The sequence below is a fragment of the Denticeps clupeoides genome, chromosome 13, assembly GCF_900700375.1.
Source record: "Denticeps clupeoides chromosome 13, fDenClu1.1, whole genome shotgun sequence".
Classification (NCBI taxonomy): domain Eukaryota; kingdom Metazoa; phylum Chordata; class Actinopteri; order Clupeiformes; family Denticipitidae; genus Denticeps; species Denticeps clupeoides.
This window is the reverse complement of record NC_041719.1, coordinates 2815073-2840954: the sequence shown is the minus strand read 5'-3', so window position 1 is coordinate 2840954 and position 25882 is coordinate 2815073. Positions and strand designations below refer to the sequence as shown.

The 25882-nt window shown below is 49.3% G+C and overlaps 1 protein-coding gene across 10 annotated transcripts; it reads right to left on the bottom strand.

Moving 5' to 3' along the window:
* On the bottom strand, nt 1-25299 carry ksr1b (kinase suppressor of ras 1b). 10 transcript variants are annotated; one of them, XM_029000186.1, is made up of 20 exons: nt 24920-25299; nt 13528-13668; nt 7233-7380; nt 6553-7051; nt 5895-6037; nt 5463-5526; nt 5294-5377; nt 5146-5207; nt 4947-5053; nt 4670-4838; nt 4382-4423; nt 3933-3981; nt 3754-3847; nt 3282-3682; nt 3056-3152; nt 2821-2954; nt 2611-2742; nt 1793-1928; nt 1574-1707; nt 1-1085 (listed from the first exon to the last, which is right to left on the bottom strand). In XM_029000186.1, the coding sequence occupies exons 1-20, from the start codon at nt 25151-25153 to the stop codon at nt 1010-1012; spliced, it is 2946 nt and encodes a 981-aa protein (XP_028856019.1). In that variant the 5' UTR covers nt 25154-25299; the 3' UTR covers nt 1-1009. The 10 variants fall into 10 exon arrangements, with proteins under 10 accessions (XP_028856019.1, XP_028856021.1, XP_028856023.1 ...); XM_029000188.1 differs by having other exon boundaries at nt 1-832; nt 24920-25298; XM_029000190.1 differs by lacking the exon at nt 24920-25299 and adding an exon at nt 14757-15955.
* Between the last annotated feature and the right edge of the window lie 583 nt (nt 25300-25882).

Below are 25882 nucleotides of genomic sequence, written 5' to 3'. Positions count from 1 at the left end.
TTTATTATTTTCCAGAGGAACACACACACACACACACACACACTGTACAAAAATAAGAATTCTCAAGAAACATATAAAACATTTTTAACCAATTGTTAATTGTACACTGTTCAATAGCATTTACACGTGAAAAAATATCGGTATAAAGATATCTGTACATCAACAGAGGTGGAGTACCTAACTCAAATTTTTGACAAATACAGCAAATGTGTGTGTGTGTGTGTGTGTGTGTGTATGTATGTGTGTGTGTGTGTGTGTGTGTGTGTGTGTGTATATATATATATATATATCTTTAAAAAAAAACATTCATACAAAACCAGAGAGAAACGGGGCTGTAGCTATACATTAAATAAAACCGGCATTTATAGATCCTATTTCGTTTCATCTCATCACGGTGAGAGCAACACTCGAGCACAGCAGACCTCCGCAGCATTCCCTCGATCGTCCCAGTACAGTACATTCAGCAAACACACACACACACACACACACACACACAATGCAAACACTAACGCAGAACCTAAAGAGTGTGTAGAGGTACGTTTCGAGTTATCACTGGAGAAGAAGAAGGATTCTTGAACAGCAGTTTGGAACGAACAGTCTAGTAAATCCCAGGCACATGCAGGAGTGACCGGTCAGAGACTCTCAGACGTCCACGCGGCATCGGCCGTAGGGGCCGTGCAGAGGAGCTACACTCGCGGCGGGCGGCTACAGTGACATTCGTCTCGTTATTACTGTTGTTATGGGCGTGTTTCGTGGCGGCCGCTGGACGCGCTCGGAGGAAGCAGCTGGAGAGGGTAAACGCGAGCTTCGACACGCAAGACAGGCTTACAACCTGCGGAGGCGAGAAAGACAGCAAGAGAGAGAGAGAGAGAGAGATTAACCGAGGGACAGAGAGACACACCAACAGACCAACCACAGGGTGACCAAAAAAAAAAAAAAAAAGGTGTGAAGCAGGAACAGAAGCCACCAGCAGCTCTACAGAGAAACACACGCAGCAAAACTCGGAGCCTCATTTGGACGTGAAGGGACAGCGGGAACGCAGGCCCTGGCTGCACTGTTCCCGCAGACAGTGGTGATGCCATGGTCTTTAGGGGACAACACAGGAAGAGGGAGGAAGCAGGAGAAGCAGGTCGCCCACGGAAGCAGCCAGTTCCATTTGAGGGGACAGGAAAGAAGCCGGAGGGAAGATGGACAGGAGGGGATAAGGGCATAATTAGCATCTGTAGTCAGAATCATCTGGAGAAACAGGGTGAAAGCTTATTAAACAGAAAAAAAGAGACATCCTAAGACACCACCTATTTCACCTTTCTTCTGGACTTTAGAGCTTTTAAGCACCATCTTTAATCGCAGCGTCCGTTTAAAGCGGCAGTGTTGCAGGTCCCTGGTGGACTAAGACTGGGTTGATGCCGTATTCCACACTATTCATACATGCTCTTGCTTGGAGACGACCAACTGCAGTCACGAAGCCACACATAACAGTAGTAATATTAATGAAAGGACTAAAGATCCTCCATCAGAGCGATGGAGGCGGGTCCCGGGAGGGTCTCTGTGGGATTGGCGTTACGATACGTACTCGGACGACTTCCAGAAGTGTCCAGGGTGCGAGAGGCGGCGGTTCAGCTTGGGCAGCTTCTCCAGCATGTCGGAGATCTGGGTGAACGGCGGTCTGACCTCCAGCTGGTACGACCAGCAGGCCGAGAGGATCTCCTGAAGAGGGCAAGAGGGATCTATGTACTTCATTTGACCCCAACGAACATGGAGAAGGCGTCGTGTCGTATCTAGGGACACTTACGGTGACCTCCTTGCCCAGGCTGACCTCTGACAGGACTCTTTTTATGCTGGTCCCACTGCCCACTAGCCAGATCAGGGACTCGGCAGGCTGCTTGGTGATTGGCCAGTCGCGCGCCTGCAGTTCATACCAGATTGTTCTGGGGAAAGACACCGGCCAGGTTAGTAATGATGAGAATCTCCACAGAAATGAATGTGTGTTATTGTAATGGCAGTATCTGTATGGTTGGTTATATTGTACATTGCATTGTGAGAATCAAGGTGACATTCTGAATACATTACATATATATAGAAAGCTCTTGACCTGGAATAAATACTTAATAATTATTTATCAGTGTTATTAAGCCGAACCCAAACGAACACAGAGAAGCAAGAGTATTTTTGACATTTAAAAATGCATGGGGTCTCTTAATAAAATATATGTTTCACTGTGTACACGGTCGTCCTCATGTTTAAAGGAACGGCCCCGTAATCAGAAGGCTGCCAGTTTGAATCTCAATCCGCCAAAGTGAAGTGATTGTCACATGTGATACACAGCAGCACAGCACACGGTGCACACAGTGAAATGTGTCCTCTGCATTTAACCATCACCCTTGGTGAGCAGTGGGCAGCCATGACAGGCGCCCTGGGAGCAGTGTGTGGGAAGGTTCGAATCCTGATCTGCCAAGGTGCCACTGAGGTGCCACTGAGCAAAGCAACGTCCCCACACACTGCTCCCCGGGCGCCTGTCATGGTGCCCACTGGTTAAATACAGAGGACACGTTTCACCGTGACACCGTGTGCTGGGCATCACAATGACAATCACTTCACTTTCAGTCTCACCCAAAAGCGTAAACGTCTGCAGCTTTGGAGAAGGGCAGGCTGTCCTCGTAGCTTCCAGGGGTCATCCTCCGTACGATCTCGGGGGCCAGGTAACAGATCCAGCCATGAGGCAGCTTCAGTTCATTCTCACGCCTGGCAAACACGCATATTAACAATGGCGCCATGAAAGAATACACAAAATCACGGGGCTACTTCATGTCATGTTCGTACCTTCCTTCCTGCACGACTCCAGACATCCCAAACAGGCCGAAGTCGGTTATGACCACCTTGTTACTGTCGTAAAACACGTTCTTGGACTTGAGATCTTTATGTACGATTCCTTTGGCATGAAGGTACCCCATTCCCTAAAAAAAAAAAAAAAAAAAAAAACACACACACATTCACCGTTCGACACAACTTGTCCCCGGAAACAGCCGAAAGCCTCGAGGTTTGAGCAGGTCTGTACCTTTACAATCTCCTGGGCGATCTGTCTGGTCTTGTTGAGGTCAAGGGTAAACTTGGAGTCTCTGACAGCCGAGAAGAGCGTCCTTCCCTTACAGAAACTAACCATTGGGATGAATTGGACAACACAAGTTATATTCCTCATACACATATGTAATAAATGTATATATAAATGTATTCACGTATAGGTGTATATAAATAAATACATAAATAAGGAAAGCACCACCGACCTGGTGATGATGGCCAGCTGCGGAGGGTTCATGCACGCCCCCATGAACAGGACCACGTTCTCGTGTCTCGTCTGCCGGTAGTTCATCACCTCCTTCTTGAAGAGTTTCAGGTGCTCCTGGATGGTGCCGTCGATCTCCATCAGCCGGACCGCCACCTCGCCGTGCCAGCGGCCGCGGTGGACCTTCCCCCAGCGCCCCTTCCCGATCAGCTCCCCGAGCTCCAGCTGGTCGAAGGGCACGTCCCACTCCTGCAGGTACACGCTGGTCTGGCTGGCCTTCCGCGAGATGGGCCCCCGCCAGCGGCTTCCCCGGCGGTTCGGCACGTCCTCCAGTTCACCGACATCGCTATCTTCTGAAGCGTCTTCCCCGTCCCCGTCGCCTCCCCCGTCTTCCTCTTCCTCCTGTAATACCGCGGACACACGGGGTCAGATCACGAATAAACTGCAGGCCAGATCCTCCTGGCAGGACTCACCGCCACGGCTTCCTCCTCCTCCTCCTCCTCCTCCTCCTGCTCCTCCTCCTGCTGCTCGTGGTGCTGCAGATCCGCCTCGCTCTGCTCCGGCTTGCTGCGGCAGACACACGGGCAGTTTCAGCACACCTGTAGCCGACCAGCGCCCCCTACAGGGATTGGGTTTTAATGTGAGCGCTCACCTCGGGCTGTGGTAGGTCTCTGGATGCTGCGCAGAACAACCGGACACGTCTGCAATGGAGCAAAATTATTTTACGTTTTTTTTCCCGGTCGTGTCATTAAAGGTCACATCTTTAGAACAGGGACAAGAAAGCAAACACCAAAACACAGACAGTAACAGACCCTTACAAATGTCCACACACACACACACACACACACACACACACTACTGTAGTACTGTAGAAGCATGCAGGAACTCACACACGCTACATTCAGTGCACGGTGGTACAATATTCTTTTAGGCGTGTCGGAGTGGGCATGGCCATCTTCTAAGCCCCACCCATAAATAAATAAATAAATAAATAAAAACTAATCACTAACTAAAAAAGAAGAAAATTAAACACACACACACACAAATTTAGCGGTGGGAGCAGAATTTAAGCCTCTCACACAGAGAACACCGTTAACTCACCGGGGAAGATAAACTGCTGTCTAGGCTGATAGTAGAAGACAGCTAACGTTTTGGGCGGATGGGGAGAAAGGTGTTGGAAGAGAAGAGTTAGGAGGCTGTTAACTTTGCCCTGTCGCTATGAAACCCTCTCTCTCTCACACACAGACATACACACACACACACACACACACACACACACACACACACACACACCGGCAGAAAAAACCTCACCAGATGAGGCCGAGCAGTCGGAGTAGACGATTAGAACGACGTTAGTGAAATGCGGATCTCCAGCACACTCCAGCTCACCTGGAAAATGGAACCTGCCATCGCGACCACCTTTGGGGGAGGGGTTAGGGGGTACCGGGGGTGGGGTCACGTTGCTGGTGTTGAAGGGGGCCGGGGATGAGGGCGTGGAGGATGTGGTGGAGGAGGGGTTACTGCTGGAGTCCAGCTGGGTCGGCAGAGGACTGGGTTCCTGAGACACACACACACACACACATTTATGAAAGTCTGTTAGCCACGCCTACATTTCACACTTGAAGTACAGAAAAAAAAACACTCGCTGCAGGCAATAAGTTCAAACCTTTTTGGTGACGACCTTGGGCAAGGTGCCGAACTGCTGAGGGTCGGACGGCCGGTCGGCGGTGGTGGTGTTAATGTCCGGGACAGATTCCGTCCGCCTGATTGGAACTGTATGAGGAAAGCGTTAGCTGCGTTGGCGCCAACCTTTCTGGCCACCATCTACTTTCGGTTTGAGGACACGACGGGAGGCACGAACTCACGAGTGAGAAGCGAAATCCGGCAGGGGGGCGCGTCTTTTGTACACCTGTTGTGGCACTTTAACCTGGGCCGACCAAAGCCAAAGGTGAGAAGAATCATGACTGGACCACACATGTGAGAATGAAATGTGGCATCACTGCACGCACTCACTTGCAGTGCTTACACTTCACTCCGAACATCATGTTCTTATGGCACACTTGGCACACTTGGGACAGCCAGGACTTGGTGGAAAACCTTTGGAAAGGAAGCAGATTTGACTACTTGCGGGGAGTTGTGGGCCGGAAACCGGTGAGGATGTTAAAATCTGACGCCGTCCCACCTGTGGGTGACCGGGAGGCCGATGTCCCTCCTGACTGTCTGAGGGGAGCTCCTGTGCAGGTTGTCTACAGACGGTAGAACGGCAAAGAGCGGTGAACACCGTGCGTTCGGCCAATTACCTCCGATTCTCGCTAATCAAGCGCCAGTGAATTCTGAGTAATGTCACAATGTTACAATTACACATCACTGTTCTGGTTGATTTCAGATTTAATTAAATGATCGGCCTTATTCCGCATACTGGTATCAATATTCTCTTCGTGTACCAATAATTGGAACATTTTCTTGACTTTCAATCAGATTGATTCAATGCTGGCATATGATTATCAAGATGATAAAGGTTCTTTATATTGGTAAAATGTCGTCCCCGGAGTCCCCTCTGGTTTTTAACGGTCGAACAGAGAAGAGTCGGGGCGGCTCCAGAAACAGGACTCACTCTTGCTGTCCTCCACCAGGGTGGGAGTGCTGGGGAGGACGAAGGAGGCGAGGCCGACGGGTGTGCGTGCGGAGAGGAGGGCCGAGTCTTCGGAAACACTCCCGCCGCAGCCGTTCAGAGTGGGCCTGTTCTTTTTCCCGGGCCTGGAGGAAAGCAGAGTGCACAGACGACACACATGCACTTAGAAAAATTACACCACAATTCACCTCAAGTTTCGGCAGTACTGTAAAAGTAGGAAACATGAGTAAGAGACCGGAGGAAAGTTGGCAAGAACGATTAGATTCCGGGTTCTATCGCCTGGCTCAGTTATTCTGACATCCTGGCTGAGGTCATGCTGGAACGCGCACATTTTTTCCAAGGAATGCAGTGGCTTTCAAACAAGCAGGATAAGATGAAAACTAGAATGTCTGCTCCTTGTTTAGTAGGTTTTTTTTTATATATATATATTGTCACCACCATGACAAGCCGCTACATTTTTAAAATTCAAATCACACACACAAAAAAGTTGGACTACAGCATTCCAGTGGCACATAACTCGTCCACATTTAGACCAAAGCAGAACTAGAACCAAAATGATTATTATTATCTCTCTCTCTCTCTCTATCTCTCTCTCACACACACACACACATCATCCACTGGGATTGAAGAGTGAACGCACTTGCTGGGTGGCGGCTCCTCGATGCGATTGGCCAGCTGGGACTCGTGGCTCTTGCTGCGGGTGATGCTCGGCAGCAGCTGTGCCAGCAGCATCCGTGACGGGGGTGGGGGCGTCCGCGGGGGCTTCAGTAAATTGCGCTTTTTGGAAGGCGGCGTCACTGGGGGCGTGGCCAGGTGTCCAAAGAAACGGCCCAGCTTTGGTGACGAAGGGAAGGGGTCCATGAGGCCGTTGTGGATGTAGACCTCCGGGGGCTCACTGCAGGGCAACCCCGACACGGACACGGAGCGCGAGTGGACGATGACTGGGGTGGTGGGGACACTGACTGTGGGTGTGGCTGGTGTACCAGGGGTGCTGGGTGTCAGCGAATGGGGGCTGGGGGGTCCTACTGGGCTCATGGGCTGGCAGGAAAGTTGGTCTATCAGGACCTGAGAGGCACCGTCCCCTGCCCGTGAGGTTGGCTCTACGATCCAAGGAATTCCATCCTCCTTCAGCTCCACTCCTACAGCGCAAAGAAATGAAATTCAAACTCAACACTTTTTTCCATCTTCACCGGCCCAGTACATTTACATTTATGGCATTTACCAGACGCCCTTATCAAGAATGCCTTACAAACAGTAGACAACTCAGGGTTAAGTGTCTTGCTTGGGGACACAATGGTTGCAAGTTTTGGGTCAGCCAACCTTGTTCAGTTGCACTTTTCAGACAGGAGAGGGCAGCACTGATGCGAGAACAGTCCTCTGAGCTGGTGCCCAGCTTCTTCATGGTCTCCCTCATCTGGGAGCTGGACATCTGCAGCAGAGTCTCTAGTGACAGCTGCTCTGGTACTGCCTGAAGAAGACATTTAGAGTAAAGTCGGTAAGTCTGAACGAGCAAGAGGGCACGTTCAATATTAAAAACCATGCAATGGTAAGCAGGAAGCCACCAAGCAGGAAAAAAAATAATTATACAGATGAACGGTTATATATCAAGTTTCATATGATGCCATCTTTTCCTGCCTGAACAAATTCCTGAACTTCCTATTCCTTCTGGCACTTGGTGACTAACAGCAAAAATGAGACACAGGTCAAAGGTCTTAACCCCAGCACAGTGCCTTGCAGCTTCAGCAGTATCTGCTCGGACGGGTACACGAGCTGAGGGCGCGATGCACGGTGCAAACGCACCGCCACCTGGCCGCCGTGGCACGGAGTGCCACTTCTTTTGAGTGGGTGGAGCATGATGCTTGACTTATTTTTTAAATCAGGTAATTCCTCAAACCTCTGCTGGAACTGGAGCCAAAGGCCCAGTCAAGGGCACGCTCACACAGACCGGGTCCTATTAAGTTTCCACAGAAACACTGGTTTTACTATTCCAGAACCGGCTAGGCCACTTTAGTGTATTCGGGTCAGCGATTTAAAAAACCCTTTCAAAGGGAAGGGACACAAGCGAGCCTGCTTTGACAATACGGGACGATATTTAGCTTGAAACAGTCAACAGAATAATCAGCCCAGAATGACCGACTCAGGGGCGACAGGGGAAATGGCCGCCGGTGATTAATTCTGTTTAAAGGTCTTACTAAGACCCATAACTGACCACGCGAGCGTCTTCCCTTTCATTGCCAGTATTTACAGGTTTCAGGCGTGACAAAGATCTAAAGGGGACCAGGATTAGCCTTTCAAAGAGCAAACCGAGCCCAACTCCCCGAAACCGCATTCCTGTGCTCCCCTAACAACCGGACAAAAAAAAAAAAAAAAAAGACCCTGGAGACGTTGGGAGAGGGTTTCCAAGGTAAACAAAGCCGGCAGGGATGGGCAGAGACCATCATAAAGCTACAAGACGGCAGATAACCGGTGATAAACCACAACCAGCAGAGTCGCACGCTGCCGCCAGCCGTAGGGACGCTGGTTGCATCATTGCAGCGCCTCCAAACGAATTTCGTTCGATCCTGCTTTAAAAAGCAGATCTTTTGAACCACGAACGTAAGGATTCAAACGGTCTTAAGAGCTTCACCAGTGCACAATATCGACCGTTGCGCTAAATTAGCTGGGCTTTGTTAAACAGCAGGGTCCACCCACGACCGCCAAAGAGCCGACCCATTGGCCTCTTCTGGCATGTGTGTGGGTGTTGGAGCTGTGGTGGCCACCAAGTCCAGGTGAAGGAGGACACCACTGGAGGCTCCCTCTGCATCGGCTGAATAGTTCTTTCCTGTCCTTACCGCCCGGTTTGTTTTCTGAATCGAGAGACCGGTGCACCTGTTTCACATGAACATGGGGGATTCTTGGAGCTGAGAGTGTCCTCCTTGGACACCTTTACAGTGCAAGGAAAGCCGAGCGTCAAGTTGTTTGCCGAGGAACGGTTTCGGTTGGCGACAGAGAGGGATTGTGCAAGGTGTCAGAGGTAAGCAGCACCCCCAAACTCCCCCCATCAAAACCAACAATCTGACCGGAGCTGAGGAGGCATCTTGGACAGAAATATCTTAAAAGGTCATTGTTATGAGGTCCACCTTGTCCACGTCCACATCCGGCGGGCGGTGGCAGGTTCCAGTCCTATTTTTAGCCCTACAACTATTAACCCTTTTGTCTCGCCTGCCAGAAATAAACCTGCTGTACCAGAATAAGAAGTTGGAAGGAAAACACCTGGGCGGCCACCGCTTTCCGGCTGACAACTGATCTTCTCTCACAGGGGTTCTCCAGAGATCTTCCAACTGTTGGATTGTAGGCATCTGCTCTTAATCGTCTTGTTTAGAAGACACACAAAAAAGATCAATAACGACAAAACTGAACGGATTGAATCCAGAATTGTCTTTTTGGATGTCAGGACCCAAAAGGTCAGGTTCTGGTACCCGTTCAGCTTTTTATGGACACCAGTGACCTTGACGTTTGAGTCATCCATTAGGTGTCTCTTGGGAGACAAGGAGTCTTGCTGGGTAGGACGGGACCTTCGGAAGTGTGGTGGAATGGAACAGTCTACAAAGTCTGATGGTTTTCATCCTTTAATAGGTCCAACTCTTCTACAAGCACAAAGGCTTGTGGGTGTTTTAGGAACCGGTAATATGCACAGATGGCAGGGACAGAGCTTACATTTACAGCATTTATCAGACGCCCTTATCCAGAGCGACGTACAATCAGTAATTAAAGGGACGGTCCCCCCCCTGGAGACACTCAGGGTTAAGTGTCTTGCTCAGGCACACGATGGTAGTAAGTGGGGTCTGAAACTGGGTCTTCTGGTTCATAGACGAGTGTGTTACCCGCTAGGCTACTACCACCCTGTCGGGATTTTATGATGTGGGACCAATCAACCAAAAGTGCAAATGTTGCATCATGAGGTCGCGGTGAGCGTGTTTCTCACCATTTTAGAACATGCACCGCCGCCAGGAACCAGACCTCGGATATACACGACAGGACCTGGTGCTGTCCTATCTGGACCATGCACCAGGACGAACCCAAGTGAGAAACACACACAGTGCTCCACTTGGGTTGTAGTAGCCTAGTGGGTAACACACTCACCTGTGAACCAGAAGACCCAGGTTCAAATCCCACTTACTACCATCGTGTCCCTGAGCAAGACACTTAACCCTGAGTGTCTCCAGGGGGGGGGACTGTCCCTGTAACTACTGATTGTAGGTTGCTCTGGATAATGGCGTCTGGTAAATGCTGTAAATGTAAAAATGTAAGATTACAGCGCTGACAATGTCCACTTAAATCCTGCGCTGGACCTGGCGGGCCCATCACACACCAGGACGATGAAGTGCAACCCGATTTGGGGCATTTTTTCGGGCACTGGAGCATTTGTTATGTAGGCAGGACGCGCCGGAGAGCTCAGGAGCAGCAAGCTGGGACACGGCGCGCGGCGTTCAGGTCGAAGGAATTCGGCTCGCAGGTGCGGCCGCAGCCGCTTTAACCGCTTAACTGCGCCGCCTCACACACGCAACGTTTGCCCACAACGCACACAGGTGACCTAATGTTGGTACTCGCACACAAACACACACACTTTGCATGACGCTCTGAAAAAAACAACGAAAAAAAAAAAAAAAAAAAAAAAAACCTCCCTCCGCCACCTGCAGCCTTCAGAACCGCGGGACGGAACCGGACGGAACCGCGGAGGTGACGCGGGTTCCTTCTGGAGGACGAGGGACAGCTTCGTTTGGTGAAACACACAGCTGTAGCTCGCGAGGTCTGGGCATGCCCGTCATGAGTGTGTTTTTAGATTACATAATCTCAGACAAACACACACACACACACACACATCATGGACTTCAACAGGTGCCTGTAGACTCCCGGTCTGCATTCCAGATACGAAACTACAGCTCAGCTGAGAAACCCCCGTCCTACATGCCCACTGCATGAAAACAAGAAACAGAAACTCACACATCATCATCTAAATAAAGCCTGAACACACACACACACACACACACACACACACACACACACACACACACACACTTAATGGAATCATACCACACGCTTCTGAAAGAGTCCGTGTTACATCCTGACCCCAGAATCTCACTTTGACCCCAAGCAGGAAGATGGTAGTACCATCTGGATGGAGCTTCCAGCAGAAGTAGTGCAGTCCTCACGCTCATAATCCAGCGCCGCGAACCACCAGCCCGGCACTCCGTCCACCGCCTCGGCTCCTTCCCTCCCTCTCTCCCTCCCTCCTCCCTCCCACTCTCCACCCCCCCTCTCTCTCTCTCTCTCTCACGCTCTTTTAGTCAGGGAGCCAGGACGTCTTCTCCCCGGCATTCCACGGCGCTCCCGCGGCAACGGCGGCGGCCGCCACGCCTCCCCGCGTTACAGGCCACGCGCATGCTTCTCCGCTCGGACCCCCATCCAGCTGCGTGTCAGGAAGCCGGGGTCCCGCCTCCCGCTTCCTGGGCCAGACCGCAGCTACGCCCGACTCGCCATTTCCCAGCATGCTCTCCAGCCTCTGACCTTTCACTTCTGGGACCGGGCGGGGTGGGCCGCGCGGCAAGCGGCGACAACACAAGCAGCGGCCAAGCCGCCCGCTTTTACGGCAGAAAACGCCGCCGGGTTCAGGCAAGGTTGACGCGGCAACGGAGGGCGTGACCGACGAGGCCCTCTGATGTGCGGGAAGACGACACTCCCCGGCCCAGAGGGGCATTCCTCCCCCACCGTCCCGGCTTCCATTCCACGGAAATCTGATTCCAGAAATGTTTGATTGGGTGCCGGGGTGGTTGATCCGGTTCAGAACCAGCGCACGGCGTCACAGCAACGGCGGCGTTCGCGCCGTAATGTCCCTCGTATCGATGACACGTGGGTGTGGCACCGACAGAGACGCTTCGTGGCATTATTCAGGAGGAACGCTGAGCAACGAGCTGGTCTCCACGCGCACTTAAAGCAGACCAAAGACGTGATGGACGTCCAACTAAAACCCCAAAAACATCTACAGCCACATCACTGCACACTTCTGATTACAGCAACTGGACTTGGAAAGGAAGGTGGCCGCCCGCTGCCGTCCTGCGTACGTACCTCTGGAAAACAGCCCCGCTAAGCCGCGGATCTCGCTCATCCCCTTCCCACAATCCCCTTTTATTGGAGTCCCGTTTCGCCCTCCGGGCCGGCGTCCGCGCGTCCTGTTCGGGCCGGTCGCGGTTTGTGAGGGTAAAAATAGGGCCGGCCGGGGGAGAGAACGTGAGTCAGCACATTCCCCGGATTAGCCGGCTGTATCGGGTGTGTGTCAGGAGCCCGGCTGGACTCACACACTGTTTACGTCCCTCCGCTTGGGATGGCCGTTGTCACGGAACGCTGCGAGATTCTTCCAACCCTCATCACTTAAGATTCCTGACAAGAAATTCATTGAGAGAAGTGATTGTCGTTGTAATGCACAGCGCACGGTGACACAACGAAATGTGTCCTCTGTATTTAACCGTCACCCTTTGGTGATCAGTAGCCGGGCATGACAGGCGCCCGGGGAGCAGCGTGTGGGGACGGTGCCTTGATCAAGGGGAACTGGCGGTTCGGGATTTGAACCCGTAACCCCTTCGAGTCCACTTCTTTACCCGCTAGACCACCGCGGCCCCCAATAATGGCAGGAAGTGTGAGCACGGGAAGGTATACGTCTAGTAGTGTTGGAGAAAGTATATGAGATTATCACGCAATCACCATGTATATCTTCATGGTGACACTTTTATTATCCTGCACATGCTTCCTTACATACGAAATATGATAGAGAACATGAGAGCTGATCTGATGGTGGCTGGTATCTCGCTGCACCATCAGGGAACCTCAGATGATAACAGACCAGACCCCTTTTGGGTGGGGCTGACAATGACGACTCAAGTTCAGTGAATTAACACAATGAAAGAAATTAGATTTGTGCATTATAGTCATGTTGTGACTAAATATGCTAAACCTGATGGGTTAAATTTACCGGATGGTCTATAACCAGATCTTTGGTAGTCAGCCTATTAGGATTTAGAAGCAGGAGGACCTGACCTAGGAACTGTCCCTAGCTGCACATAAATCAACTGAACGGTTTACAACGACTGTGTTCTGTGAAGTCGTTGTTCTCTCACGATACCTGGTGAGCTACCAGGTGAGTTCCAGGTGACCTTTGACTCTGACAAAGTTCCTCGGGTATGGACTCATAAACACGACGGCGGCCTCGAACACGCACCACATGGGGAAATGACTCATTAACCATGACGCTGTTAAGGCCCGACATTTTAATTTATTACTTTACATTAGGACAATTACCAATGCTGGACCTACACGCAGTGGGCCTAATGAAGATTCTCTCCTTTACTTAAGATCCCCTGCACACATAATCCTTTTCCCAATTTAAGAAGTAACTACTTAACCAAATTAAACCCAATCCAGCGATGCGGCAGTGTAACGTAACAATCCCAGGCCGATCCCCGGCACTCTGCATTGTGAGCATATGGCCCGGCGCGGATCGTGTTTCGGCCCCTCGCCTTGTTGTGATAGCCCTAAAGTGCTCTTTCGGGGAAGACGGTGACGGGCAGAAACGACGCCGTACCTCCAGCAGCTCGGGTTTCAGGTTGATGGTGCGAAGCCAGTCGCCCAGGCGCGGGTACCTGTCCAGGGCCGCCGTCCTCTCGCCCTCGGCCACCCTGCGCTTGCACTGCAGCTGCTTGCAGATGTAGTTCGTCAGCTTCACCTGCGGGGGGCAACAGCGGGGGGCAGGATGAAGCGCATGGTGCTAATGCACTGATGGAAACCAAACAGAACTATCGAGCCGAAAACGAAATGGACAAATGACATGACCGAGGGGACGAGGCTGCTCAGTCTTTGAATATTTTATGTTGACGGTTACAGGAACATCAGAACTGCTGCTCATACTCACCCATCAGCAGCGAAACCTGCCTTCGGCATATAAATATAAACCCAACAAACTAACCGCCTCCTCCGAGCAGGTTTTGTGTGTGTGTGTGTGTGTGTGTGTGTGTGTTTGGGGGGAGGTTGTTCGTGCTTTTATGCAAATCTCCGCGGAGAAGTGAGACAACACGAGCGTAAGGAAATCCCCACGTGTGAGCACACTGTTGTGCAGGTGGGCTGTGTAACCCGTCCGAAACATGAACATTTACATTTACAGAATTTATCAGACTTACAATCAGTAGTTACAGGGACAGTCCCCCCCTGGAGACACTCAGGGTTAAGTGTCTTGCTCAGGGACACAATGGTAGTAAGTGGGGTTTGAACCTGGGTCTTCTGGTTCATAGGCGAGTGTCTTACCCCACTAGGCTACTACCAGCCTACGTCCAAAAGGCTCACGGCCCACATTTACCACGGGGGGGCCTGTGGCCAGGGGGTTAAACGCCATTAAGGCGTCGTCGGGTCATCGCTTAACAGGGCCGCATTCATCGCATGGAGATGAAGAGAGAAAGGGAAGAGTGCGGCCAAAAGTCAGGGACTTTCCGGCATTTGCACCTACGGCTGTGCATGGAAACGTCGATAACATGTTTCATTACGAAACGCCGAGTGCCACCGGGCAGCTGGGAACACAGGGAGCATTTCTGGAAGACGCACACAATGTAAATGCAATAAAGCATTATATTAATAATCATGCATTACATTTTTTATTGTTATTGATTTTAAACAGGGATATAACAGGGTAAACATGTAATGTTTCAATACACTGTAAATTATATATTTTATAACCCCCTTATAAGCCCTATAGCACCCCCCTCCCCTCCCTGACTATAACTATAAATGTATATATAAAAAAATGAGGAAGGGCCCCCACACCTGTTGAAATTTCAAGTCTGAATAACGGATTGAGTAGTGAATCTTCTCCAGGGACAAACGGGACATCGTATCTCTGAGCCACTGGGCGTGAGTGGGTGACGTGGAATCCTTCCACTTGAATAGAAGAGAACGCCTGGCCAGGAGGGTCGCAAAAAGATAAAAAACGCCGTTTAGCTGGAGTTAGACGCTTATCCTCCTCTTCAGTGATACCAAAAAGAGCGATCAGAGGGTCTGGTTCAAGGTTGCATTTCAGTATGAAAGACAAGGTTTTAAAAACGTCCCTCCCGAATTTTTCCAAATTCGGGCATGTCCAGTACATATGAATAAGAGACGCCTCTCCGCTTTTACATTTATCACAGCAAGGACCGACGTCTGGGTACAAACGGGAGAGTTTAGGTTTTATTAAGTTAAACTGTAATAAAGAGTGGCGGGCACATAAGGAGGTTGAGTTGACAAGCTTAAGAATTGAATTCCAAGTATCATCTGAAAGTGACAAATTTAAATCTTTCTCCCAAGCAGTTTTAATTTTACACAAAGGGGTGTAACTCGAACCCATCAATCCACCATAAATAGTGGATATTAGGCCTTTACGCAGCGGGATCAAACAGAGGAGATTATCTAGGATGTTTACAGCAAGAGCCTCAGGGAAAACAGATCTTTGCAGAGCTTGATGGCCTTATTGTTCCATTCCTGAAACACTGAATCATGTGGAGAAGGTTGGAAGAGATGGTTGGAGACGATAGGACTGGACAGAGAGAAGCCCAGAAGGCCGTTGTGCTTTCTGAACTGAGCCCTAATAACTGAATTGTTGATTGGTTTAATTGAGGAGATGGGTAGTGCAGATCCAAGGAGTGCAGAGACGGAGAGATTTTTTACAGACTTTATCTCCATTTCCACCCAGGCAGGCCGATTAGGTTGATTATGAAAATATGCCCAGAAGATGACAGATCGAATGTTTGCTGCCCAGTAGGAAAACGAAAATTAGGCAGAGCCAAGCCGCCGTCTCTTTCAGATCTTTGAAGTAAGGACTTATTCAATCGTGGATGTTTACCTTTCCAAAGATAAGAAGATATAATTGAATCTAAAGCACCAAAGTAAGATTTGGGAATGAAAACAGGTACAGACTGGAAAAGATATAGAAATTTAGGAAGAGTACTCATTTTAACGGCATTAATACGTCCCACCAGGGACATGGACAGTGGTGACCATTGTCCCAAGTCCTTTTTCGTTTGGCTCAACAACCTAATGAAATTTTCTTTAAAAAAGGTGTTTATGTTTCCTTGTAATAATATGTTGGTTTGGTAGTAGCCTAGTGGGTAACACACTCGCCTGTGAAGAAGAAGACCCAGGTTCAAATCCCACTAACTACCATTGCATCCATGAGCAAGACACCTAACCCTAGGTTGCTCCAGGGGGGCTGTCCCTGTAAATACTGATTGTAAGTCACTCTGGATAAGGGCGTCTGATAAATGCTGTAAATGTAAATGTAATACCGAGATAGATAAACTGATTTTTCACTATTTTGAAAGGAAAATTGTGCATACCAGTTGTTAGTGCTATATTATTTAGCAGAAATTCAGCTTACATGCTGAAAAATAGCTAAATTCATTGAGCAATGACAGTACAGGTGGCAGGGAGGACATTGGATTTGATATAAAAAGTAGAAGGTCATCTGCGTAAAGGGAGACTTTATGTTCTTCTCCCTGCCTCCAAATCCCAGATTTATCCCTACACCTGCGGAATGCAATTGGTAGTGGCTCACTGGCCAGATTAAAGAATAATGGGCTAAGAGGACAACCCTGACGAGTTCCCCGCTGAAGGCCGAATGGTTGAGACGGCTGAGCATTTGTCAGAACTGAGGCAATGGGGCTTAAATATAATAATTTAACCCAAGTGATAAAACTTGGGCCGAAATTGAATTTTTCTAAAGCCCTAAATAAATACTCCCATTCCACACGATCAAAAGCCTTTTCAGCATCCAAAGACAGGACACACTCAGGGATCCCCTCTGATGGTGTGTACAGGATATCCATAAGGCGTCGAATGTTAAAATAAGAATAGCGGTTTTTGACAAAACCGATCTGGTCCTCAGATATAATTGAGGGTAGAACATTCTCTAATCTGCAAGCCAAGACTTTAGCAAGGATTTTAACATCCACATTGAGAAGAGAGATTGGTCTATATGAAGAGCACTCTGTTGGGTCTTTATCTCTCTTTACTATGAGGGTGATGCGAGCCTCATTAAATGACGCGGGCAGCCTACCTTGCCTAAAAGATTCAGATAAAACCAAATTTTTAAGAGAGAATTAAAGCAGCTTAACGTTTTGTTGAAAATCTGACATTATTTAAACCACCATCGTCCACAGAGCAGGGGCCGTCTATAAATAGCCATAATTATGGCAAGATGTCTCATGGGGGTTCTCCACGGCTGCCATGGCAACCCAGTGACACTGGAACACAGGCGTCGCCGCCGGGAGGCAGGCCTCGGTGACATCACAGACGCGGGCCAGGGTTCACCGCAAGGCTAGCGCCGGGGCTTTGCTCTTTCTTTAACCCAGAAACTTCGCGGTGCTCGCAGGAACGCTCCACAGCAGCGGCAAGAGCCGGCCTTACGGAAACGACAGGAAATCAACCGCTGAGCACACATCCAGTTCACTTTCCACCTGCACCTTGCGTCTATTGCATCGCATTAAAATAATCCCTGGCCACTGGAACACCGGTGGCAGAGGAGAGATTTATATAAATATAAATATATATAAAAAAAATTTTTTTCATCTACAGCCCAGGCGACCCATGAAACAGATAGAAGTGTTAAGCCCAGGGCGGAGTGAAGCGTCATTAATCTTTTAAAACAGCGCTGCGACCGTCTGAGCGGGAGATGGCTGGCAGGCTGATACCTGATTATATCCCAGCATGCCGCGGGGCTGATTTAATGCACAATGAGTGCATGAAACAGCCCTCCGAAGCCAAGGGTGTTGGCTTGCACAAGACAAGGATTGGCCCAGTTCGGAGGGAGCTCTCCTGTATTCTGTGTCTATCAGGTTCTTGAATCTGTCTTCTCAGTTTCCTCCCGTCAGGCAGTGTGAGGTGGGGTGGGAGGTGGGGGGGTGGGGGTCTGCGGTGCTGCAGATGCCCATGACCCCGCCCATCCCCCAACGCTGCAAGGTAACACCCTGCTGTCAAAGAAAGGTTTCTCCTCTCCTTTCACAAAAGTAGGAAGTCAGGTGTTTTAAGGTGTGTAATAGACAAAAATGCACCAACACTGCGTGTGTGTGCATGATTGTGAGTTTGTTTTGTGTCTGCTCTGCATTCGTGCATGTATGAATTGCTGTGGGTGTGTGTGTGTATATATATATATATATATGCAGGCTTCTTTGCACGAATGGGCGTGTTTTGTGCGCACGTGTGAGTGTCATATTCCGTGCGGAACGGTCTGTTTCTACCTGCGAGTGTGTTTAAGGGTACTAATGTTTGTGTTGCATGCACATGTGAGTGTGAGTGTGGGGAAAGGTGTTTCATGTACATGCCGGTGCTTGCACACACAAAGGTGTGCAATATTGACACTGGCGCTAAACGCTTCTGTGCTCCAAACAGACATTAAAACATAAAAAAAAAAAACATGTCCCACACATATATATCCACGAAATATTATAAAAACAGGCAAAAATAGACACAAAATGTGCGGCTCCTGCATCAAACACCTCCCAACCTGAGCAGAAGTAAATGAGGCGTTGAGGACGTGGCATTCGCTCGCCGACTGATTTCCCAAATGTGCATCCTAGGCCACCAGAATCCAGTCCTGGTCCACAAGATGGAATGCAGAGAGCAAGAAGCGGATTTGGACTGAGATTTAGACCAGTGAAAATTCCCACATGGACGGTTAAAAAAAAAATCGGTCAAAGGACCTGCCAGGATTGATTTTACTTAAATAAATTTAAATTAGAAGAATTTTCACTTCAGTTCAAGTTCTTGTGGCGTGATGATTGACCAGCATGTGCTGGGCTCTTCAGACATGGTCTTGGTGGCCACCCATCTGACAGATCTTCCACATTTTTAAAATAACATCAAAGCTGCTGTCTCTCGCCAACAGGACATACATACCATGTCCTCTTTACAATTCCGGAAAATATGCCGTCCTTTCCTAAATATGGACAAAAATCCTGAAAATCGGCATACTATTATTCCGTTATTCACTTCTATTGACGGATTATTGCCAATGATGAGGGTGGGTTGGGGTGGATTCGTTCGCAAGACAAGTTTGTCCAGCAACGTTAACTGTGGAACACGCACCTGCACGAGGCTACACAAGTTCTGGCGGTTTTATGAAGGCGCACGTACTGGTGAATAGTCTGTGCCTGACTCGCCCACAAAAGGTCAAGTTTCACTTAGGAGCAATCAGACAGATCTTCAGCAACTTTCCTTAACTTGGCTACCCAGTAGGTGTGAACAGGTACGCAAGCGAAGAGCCGAGAAACCAAGAGACCTGAGCGCCGCTGCTAAACCACACTGGGGATTTCCTGACACAATTCTTCCACTGCGCCGCAACGTCTGGGCCTTGGGTCGGTGACGCCACCCTTCAGTGGGACATCTTGAGCCAAAACTGGGTTAAAGTACAAGATAATGCACAAGAGCATTGTCTGAAATGTTGTCCTCCTCACAGAGGCCCCTCCACACCAGTAGGTGGCGCTGTGACGCCCCGCTCTCCTTGTTTGCCGTCTAGTTCTCCTCCGCAGCAATTTAACCTGTCGTTGTTCTCAAGTTCATGAGAAACGTTCCGCGTAGGGAGAATTTCTTTCAACCACAAACGTGTTATCCGCCATCGCTGTATGTAGGACACATTTGGGGTTAAAGGCCAGGTTATAGGTTGGGCTGATGAGTCAGCGTTTTCACCCCAAAAAAAGCCACTTTGCCGTTCACACGAATACCTACAAAAGAAAAATTCATTATAGAACCTGTTTTAGAAAAGAACGTTTCTGGGTCCCCTGAAACGCTGTCTCCGCGTGGACACAAGGCCAGATCGGATAGAAATACATCCTTGTGTGGACGGGGCCTTAATATCAATTAAGGGAAGGAAGAGAAGGAGGGTCCGTAATTAACACAAATGAAGGTTTTCGTACCCCTGTTAGTTAGTGTCGGCTAGCCAACACGACCAGCGTAAATGTACGTCATCACGCCGGTTGAGCAGGGCTCCACATTATACTAGTACGTGGCGTAGATCAGCAGAGACTCGCATTTTCAATTTCAACCAACAGATTACGGCTTCGTTACGAGTTGGTTGCCAGGTTTACAGATTCAAATCGTATCGTATTGATGGCGAAAATGCTCCAGAGTTGTAAGTCTGGTCTGGTCTCTTCTGTGCCGTTTTGTATTTTAGATGTTTGCTGAGCTCACCAATGGAGCCGCTCCTTTCCAGGAACACAAATCGCTTCGGTTCCCTGCAGGGAGACTCTGGTTGCAGATATCAGGATCTCTATGGAGATCACTCGGCCCCTTATCAGAGAAAAAGCTAAACAAACACAGAGGGGCATCCGAGGCCTGCGGTACCAACGGGACATCCAACAAAAGGGCCTTGTCATGGCCGCCGCACCAACACCAACATCAGAGTGCACCAACACCCTCTGCACTTTATCGGGTTAAGTGTATTATTTACAGTTTATTAAAATAACTCCATACATTCCACAACAGTTTACTTTGTTTTAAGATGACATTGTTTTATATGGTGTGCACACACTGGAACACTGTAGGGTTTGTTTGAGTCACCTGGGTGATTTCGGTTTTATTTCATGTTAATTTGGTTTGCAAATCTCAGCCACCATCGTCAGGCGATGCGTTTTAAATTGTCGCCAGAGAGATGCGAACGTGGAGGAGGTGAGGAGGTGCCGAGGAGGTGAATTGGAGACTAGACTTCTCTCCTGTCCTAGTTGTGGAGCAATGGCGAAGGCCTGAGTCTGAGCTTTCTGGGTAACGCCTCTTAACTTCGAGCATCACCACCAGATGGGCACCAGACCATGAAATCATGGTCAGGACATGGCCAGTCGCTCCTCAGCCCACAATGCAACTGTGCGGGTTACTTGGTGTCAGGCAAACAGAGCCTTGAAATCGTGGATAAGCCAACGTCGACTCATTAAGCAGAAGAACAAATCATAGTGAATAATGATTTTAAAATGATGCGGTCTGACTTCAGGTGGACTTTTGAAGACGAATCATTTTTAGCACAAGTGGGTAAAACTCTGGTTTGACTTGATGCAATATCACTAGTAAAAATGCATCTGCACAAGCACCAGCAATTCATCCACCTGTTTGCTTTCAGTTCAGAAGATGAGAGAAGATCAGATAATGTTGTTTAAGAGACTACGGTGATAAGAATCAGACAAGAGCATTACGCTCCTACACAAACTGTCAAAGCAACAAAAAAACGAGGGAAAGTGTGTTCACACACTCACAGGAAAGCATCAAATGTGCATTATTATGTGTTTATTGCAAAGTGTCCTCAAGGGACAAGGTCCAAGTCATAGAAAACAAAACTCTGGAATGGACACGGAATCTGGGTGTCTTATATATGGAATAGTAAAGGATAACAGTCAAATATCAAAGCACCATGTTGAATTAAGAGCAAGAACTTTTGGACACACCTTCTCATTCAACGTGTTTTCTTTATTTTCATGACCATTTACGTTGGTAGATTCTCAATGAAGGCATCAAAACTATGAATGAACACATGTGGAGTTATGTACTTAACAAAAAGTGGAGACCTGGCCTCCACAGTCACCGGACCTGAACCCAATCCAGATGGTTTGGGGTGAGCTGGACCCCAACAAGTGCTAAACACCTCTGGGAACTCCTTCAAGACTGTTGGAGAAGCATTTCAGGTGACGACCTCTTGAAGCTCATCGAGAGAATGCCAAGAGTGTGCAAAGCAGTAATCAGAGCAAAGAAACTAGAATATAAAACGTGTTTTCACTTATTTCACCTTTTTTTGTTAAGTACATAACTCCACACGTGTTCATTCATAGTTTTGATGCCTTCAGTGAGATTCTACCAATGTAGAAAACACATTGAATGAGATGGTGTCCAAACTTTTGGCCTGTACTGTATATCAGCACAGATGTTAACAATGCAACTGAGTGCGGATACGCATACGTAGCTCGCAGCAGGTATATTTCTGGCCTAACACGTTGCCACAGGCTCTTCGTCATACAAGGAAGCCCCACTAGATAAAGCTAGGGGTGTTGAAATTAATCGTATAATCGATGCATCGCGATGCAGACGTGGACAATTTTGCATCGATGCAGTGCAGAGCATAATCAATAATATCATGATGACGTGGAATTCAATTTCAGCCTGATCTGGGAACAGCGCCACTCCGGGTAGGAGTTTTACACTGCACGTATTTTCACGTGACCAATTTGGACATTACACGTACCAAATATTACTGCTTTTATGTAATACAAAATGAAATAATACAAGGACCTCGGTTCCTCTACTTGGTGGAGATGTCGATCTGCATCAGGACCGGGGCAGACGATTAACTCCGCCCACAACATAGTGCCGTGTGCATTTAAAGGAGAACTACCGGTATATACAACTGTTACAAGGTGAGTGCGGACGTAACAAGTTTTTCTGCTCTGGAGCAAATCAGAGCGTCCACAAAGGCGTACGAGACCGTGACTCTGGTATTTGGAAACATCATGTGACCATGTAGAAAATGGCTGGGATGCATCGCGATGCATCGATATCGAGGCACTGCTAATCGTAATCGAACCGAATCGTGAGACCAGTGAAGGTTCAGTGAAGGTTCTTGATAGAGCTGTAACTCGATGGAACTCAACTCCAACATTAGTATCGATGTTTTTATCATCCTCAGCGTTGGATTTTCACGTAGTTCTTCCAACGCCTGACCCGGGGCGGCGGACACGTTCATTACAACTAAAGATTGCAGGTTGAAGGGCAGCATCTGTGATCCACCCCGCACGTCACGACGATTAACGGGCCGGACCCGCCACACGGAGGGATCCGTGTAACCCTAATCCCGCCCGACTCGGCCGCGGCCTGGACGCTCGACAGAAGGCCCTATTGTTGGCGGACGGGGAGAGCGAGCGCGGCGGTGGAAAGGCCGCGTCTGTCCGTCCACCTGTCCCCTTTGTTCGGGGGTCCGTTGACTGACGGCACCTCCGGCTCAGGTGAACGTCCCCCGCCCACCCCCTGTTTACTGCGCCGCGGCCCTCGCGCTCTGGACGTGCACGGCGACGGGAGTTCTACGTTTAGCCGGAGCCGGAGACAACGTGCAACCACAAGCACGTCAGCTATTTCTCGAACGACCGGAGACGCACAACAGCCGCAAACCAGTCCTCCGGTTCCTGTAATATTCTGCACCGACCTGTTCCGCCTTGGCCTGCACACACACCAACATTTACATAGAAAGGGAGGCTGTAGAAATCAGTTCAAGTCGGTTCTATCCCGGTAGTGGGGTGCTGGTAGCCTAGTGGGGTACCACACTCGCCTGTGAACCAGAAGAGCCAGGTTCAAACCCCACTTACTACCATCGTGTCCCAGAGCAAGACACTTAACCCCGAGTGTCTCCAGGGAAGGGGGACTGTCCCCGTAACTACTGATTGTAAGTAAATCTAAATGTAAATATTACCGTCTCGTGGAAGTCGGGAAATTCTGCAAGAAATGTATTCGATCACGTTTTGAAATGGAGGTGTCACGCCTCAGACTGTAGGCTACGTCTTGTTAAAAGTTCTAAAAACACAAAACACATGCACTTGGACCATGTTTTTGCCAGATTTCCTCTTTAAAACTGTAAAAAGTGACTCTTTGCAAACCGGATTAACTCAAGTGGCTTCAACATTTGATGTTCATCAGACGTCTTTGGATTGGACGCCATCCCTTTCAGAAGACGGATACAGATTAGGTTTAGCCCGGTTCACATTTGAGGGACCACCTTGGACTCGTGTCGCCAACAGCATAGTCATCATCATCATCTTCATCATCATCCGCCACAAGTCCGGACCAGAATGGGGCAGTGGTGGCCTAGCGGTTAAGGAAGCGGCCCCGTAATCAGAAGGTTGCCGGTTCAAATCCCGATCCGCCAAGGTGCCACTGAGGTGCCACTTAGCAAAGCACCGTCCCCACACACTGCTCCCCGGGCGCCTGTCATGGCCGCCCACTGCTCACTCAGGGTGATGGGTTAAATGCAGAGGGCAAATTTCACTGTGTGCACCGTGTGCTGTGCTGCTGTGTATCACATGTGACAATCACTTCACTATTTAAGAATTGAAAAGCAGCCTGGCGAGCAGCCTCTAAGATGGCACTGGAAACCGGCCACCTCCACCACAACGGCCACCATGCGTCTCTGGGCCTGAGGAAACGCGCAAGTGCCGTAAAAAGCCACACAGCCAGTCGCTGGAGAGCCAAAGAGCCGATAAAGAGTCAGAGACACGGACGCCTGCTGGGTCTGTCGTCAGCGGCCAAAGGAAGTGGAGCGGGAAAAAATAACGAAACCTTCACTTCAGAAGCCTCGTATCCAAGCGGAGCTCCGCCCACCCATTTCCTGTTTCCTGCCGAGGAAGACGGATCGTGAGGCGCCGTGCCTCCTGCACCTCCTGTGACGATGACAAGAGACTCACGGAGCCGACGTGTCCTGGATTTAGTGTCCAACTTATCGTCTATGACCCCGCCCCCGCCTCCCCACAGACTCCCACTCTTATTCTAGAGTCGCCCCCGGGTCCAGGGAGGACGCTTTGGTCCAGGACAGCATTTGGAAAGTGTTGAAGGAACATGACCCGAATGACGACCAAATCAGAAGACGAAGACGCATTAATTGTCTTCTTAAATAACGTCTGTCCTCTACAAGACAACTTCTCAACAAGAAAAGGGGAAAAAGGTGAGAAGGTTTTTGCCCGGTCGCTGAGGTTAAATCTGCTGAGCTATGATCTTCTCCGCAGCGTGACAGAAAGTGCTGAGTCTGAAGGTCCAGGCCCTCAGAAAGCAGGAAGTTGCTTCATGACAAGCTCTTGTCCAAGTGCAGCGAGTGGGAGAAAGTGCGAGACCCCGGCGGATTACGGCCGGCTGATCCAATTAACGACCTAACAGCCCGAACGCAACATGTCAGCATGTTCCCCTCCCCTGTCCTGTCCTCTCCTGTCCTGTCCTCTCCTCACCTCCACGGTGCGGATCTCCTGCTGGGTGAGGTCGTTGGACGCGGCGCATTTGGTGCGGAGCCCCTGCAGGCTGGAGATGGAGATGTCGATCATGCTCTGGATGAGCTGGCACTGCTGCAGGGCGGCCGCCGCCGCCGCCGGCCCGCTGACCCCGCCTCTGTCCGGCCGGTCCTCACCTGCGGCCACGGCCCCGGCTCCGGCTCCGGCTCCGGCTCTAGCAGGCGCGCTGTCCATTCCTGGGCGTCTGCGGACGCATGGCGAGCCCGCCGCGGTCCCGGGGATGGTGGCGAGCTGGGGCTACTCCGCGTTCTCCGGAGCCACCATGCTCTGCGCTGACAGCTCTCTCTGTTCCCCCTCCCTTCGCCCGCAAGGGTTCGGCTTCAGCTGTGCGAAGCATCGCGGCGCGTTGCATCATGGGAACTGGAGTTTTTTTTTTTTTTTTTTTTTTTTTTTTCGACCGGCGTCAGGCCCGCGGCTGCATTTACTGCATAAATGTTCTTTTTTGTTGTTGTTCTTGTTTTTAAGCATTCTGAGCAACTGCGGATGTTCATGATTTCCTGACACCGTATTCCAATTTAAAAAACGTAATATATATTAATATAATATATACATACAATATTTTTTTTATATAGGCATAGGACCTTCAATTCGGCTTAAAATATAGTTCAAATACACATTTCTGGGGCCACGGTTGTAGGGGTTGAATGTTTGGTAACCATAGCAACGGTGACTCGAAGAGTAGAAAAGCATGGTCTCCATAAGGGCTAATAAAAAGACGTAAAAAAAAATAAGGTAAATTTTACTGTTTATTGGGTGTCATTTCCTAACAGCTCATATTTCATATTCTGGAAGCACAGAATATCGACCAGTTTCATTTTACATCATGCAATTAAGTGCATTTTATGTAAACATTTAAAACTGCCATTAGCAGGCATGTCATGATATTTTAACTCCACAGAATGT

Coding starts and splice junctions, on each gene's coding strand:
- ksr1b (XM_029000186.1), bottom strand. CDS start 25,153: ATGGACAGCGCGCCTGCTAGAGCCGGAGCCGGAGCCGGAGCCGGGGCC. Junction 6,038..6,552: donor GAGGAGCCGCCACCCAGCAA/GTGCGTTCACTC, acceptor GCTTTCCTCCAG/GCCCGGGAAAAAGAACAGGC. Junction 3,153..3,281: donor CAGCTGGCCATCATCACCAG/GTCGGTGGTGCT, acceptor CCCAATGGTTAG/TTTCTGTAAGGGAAGGACGC.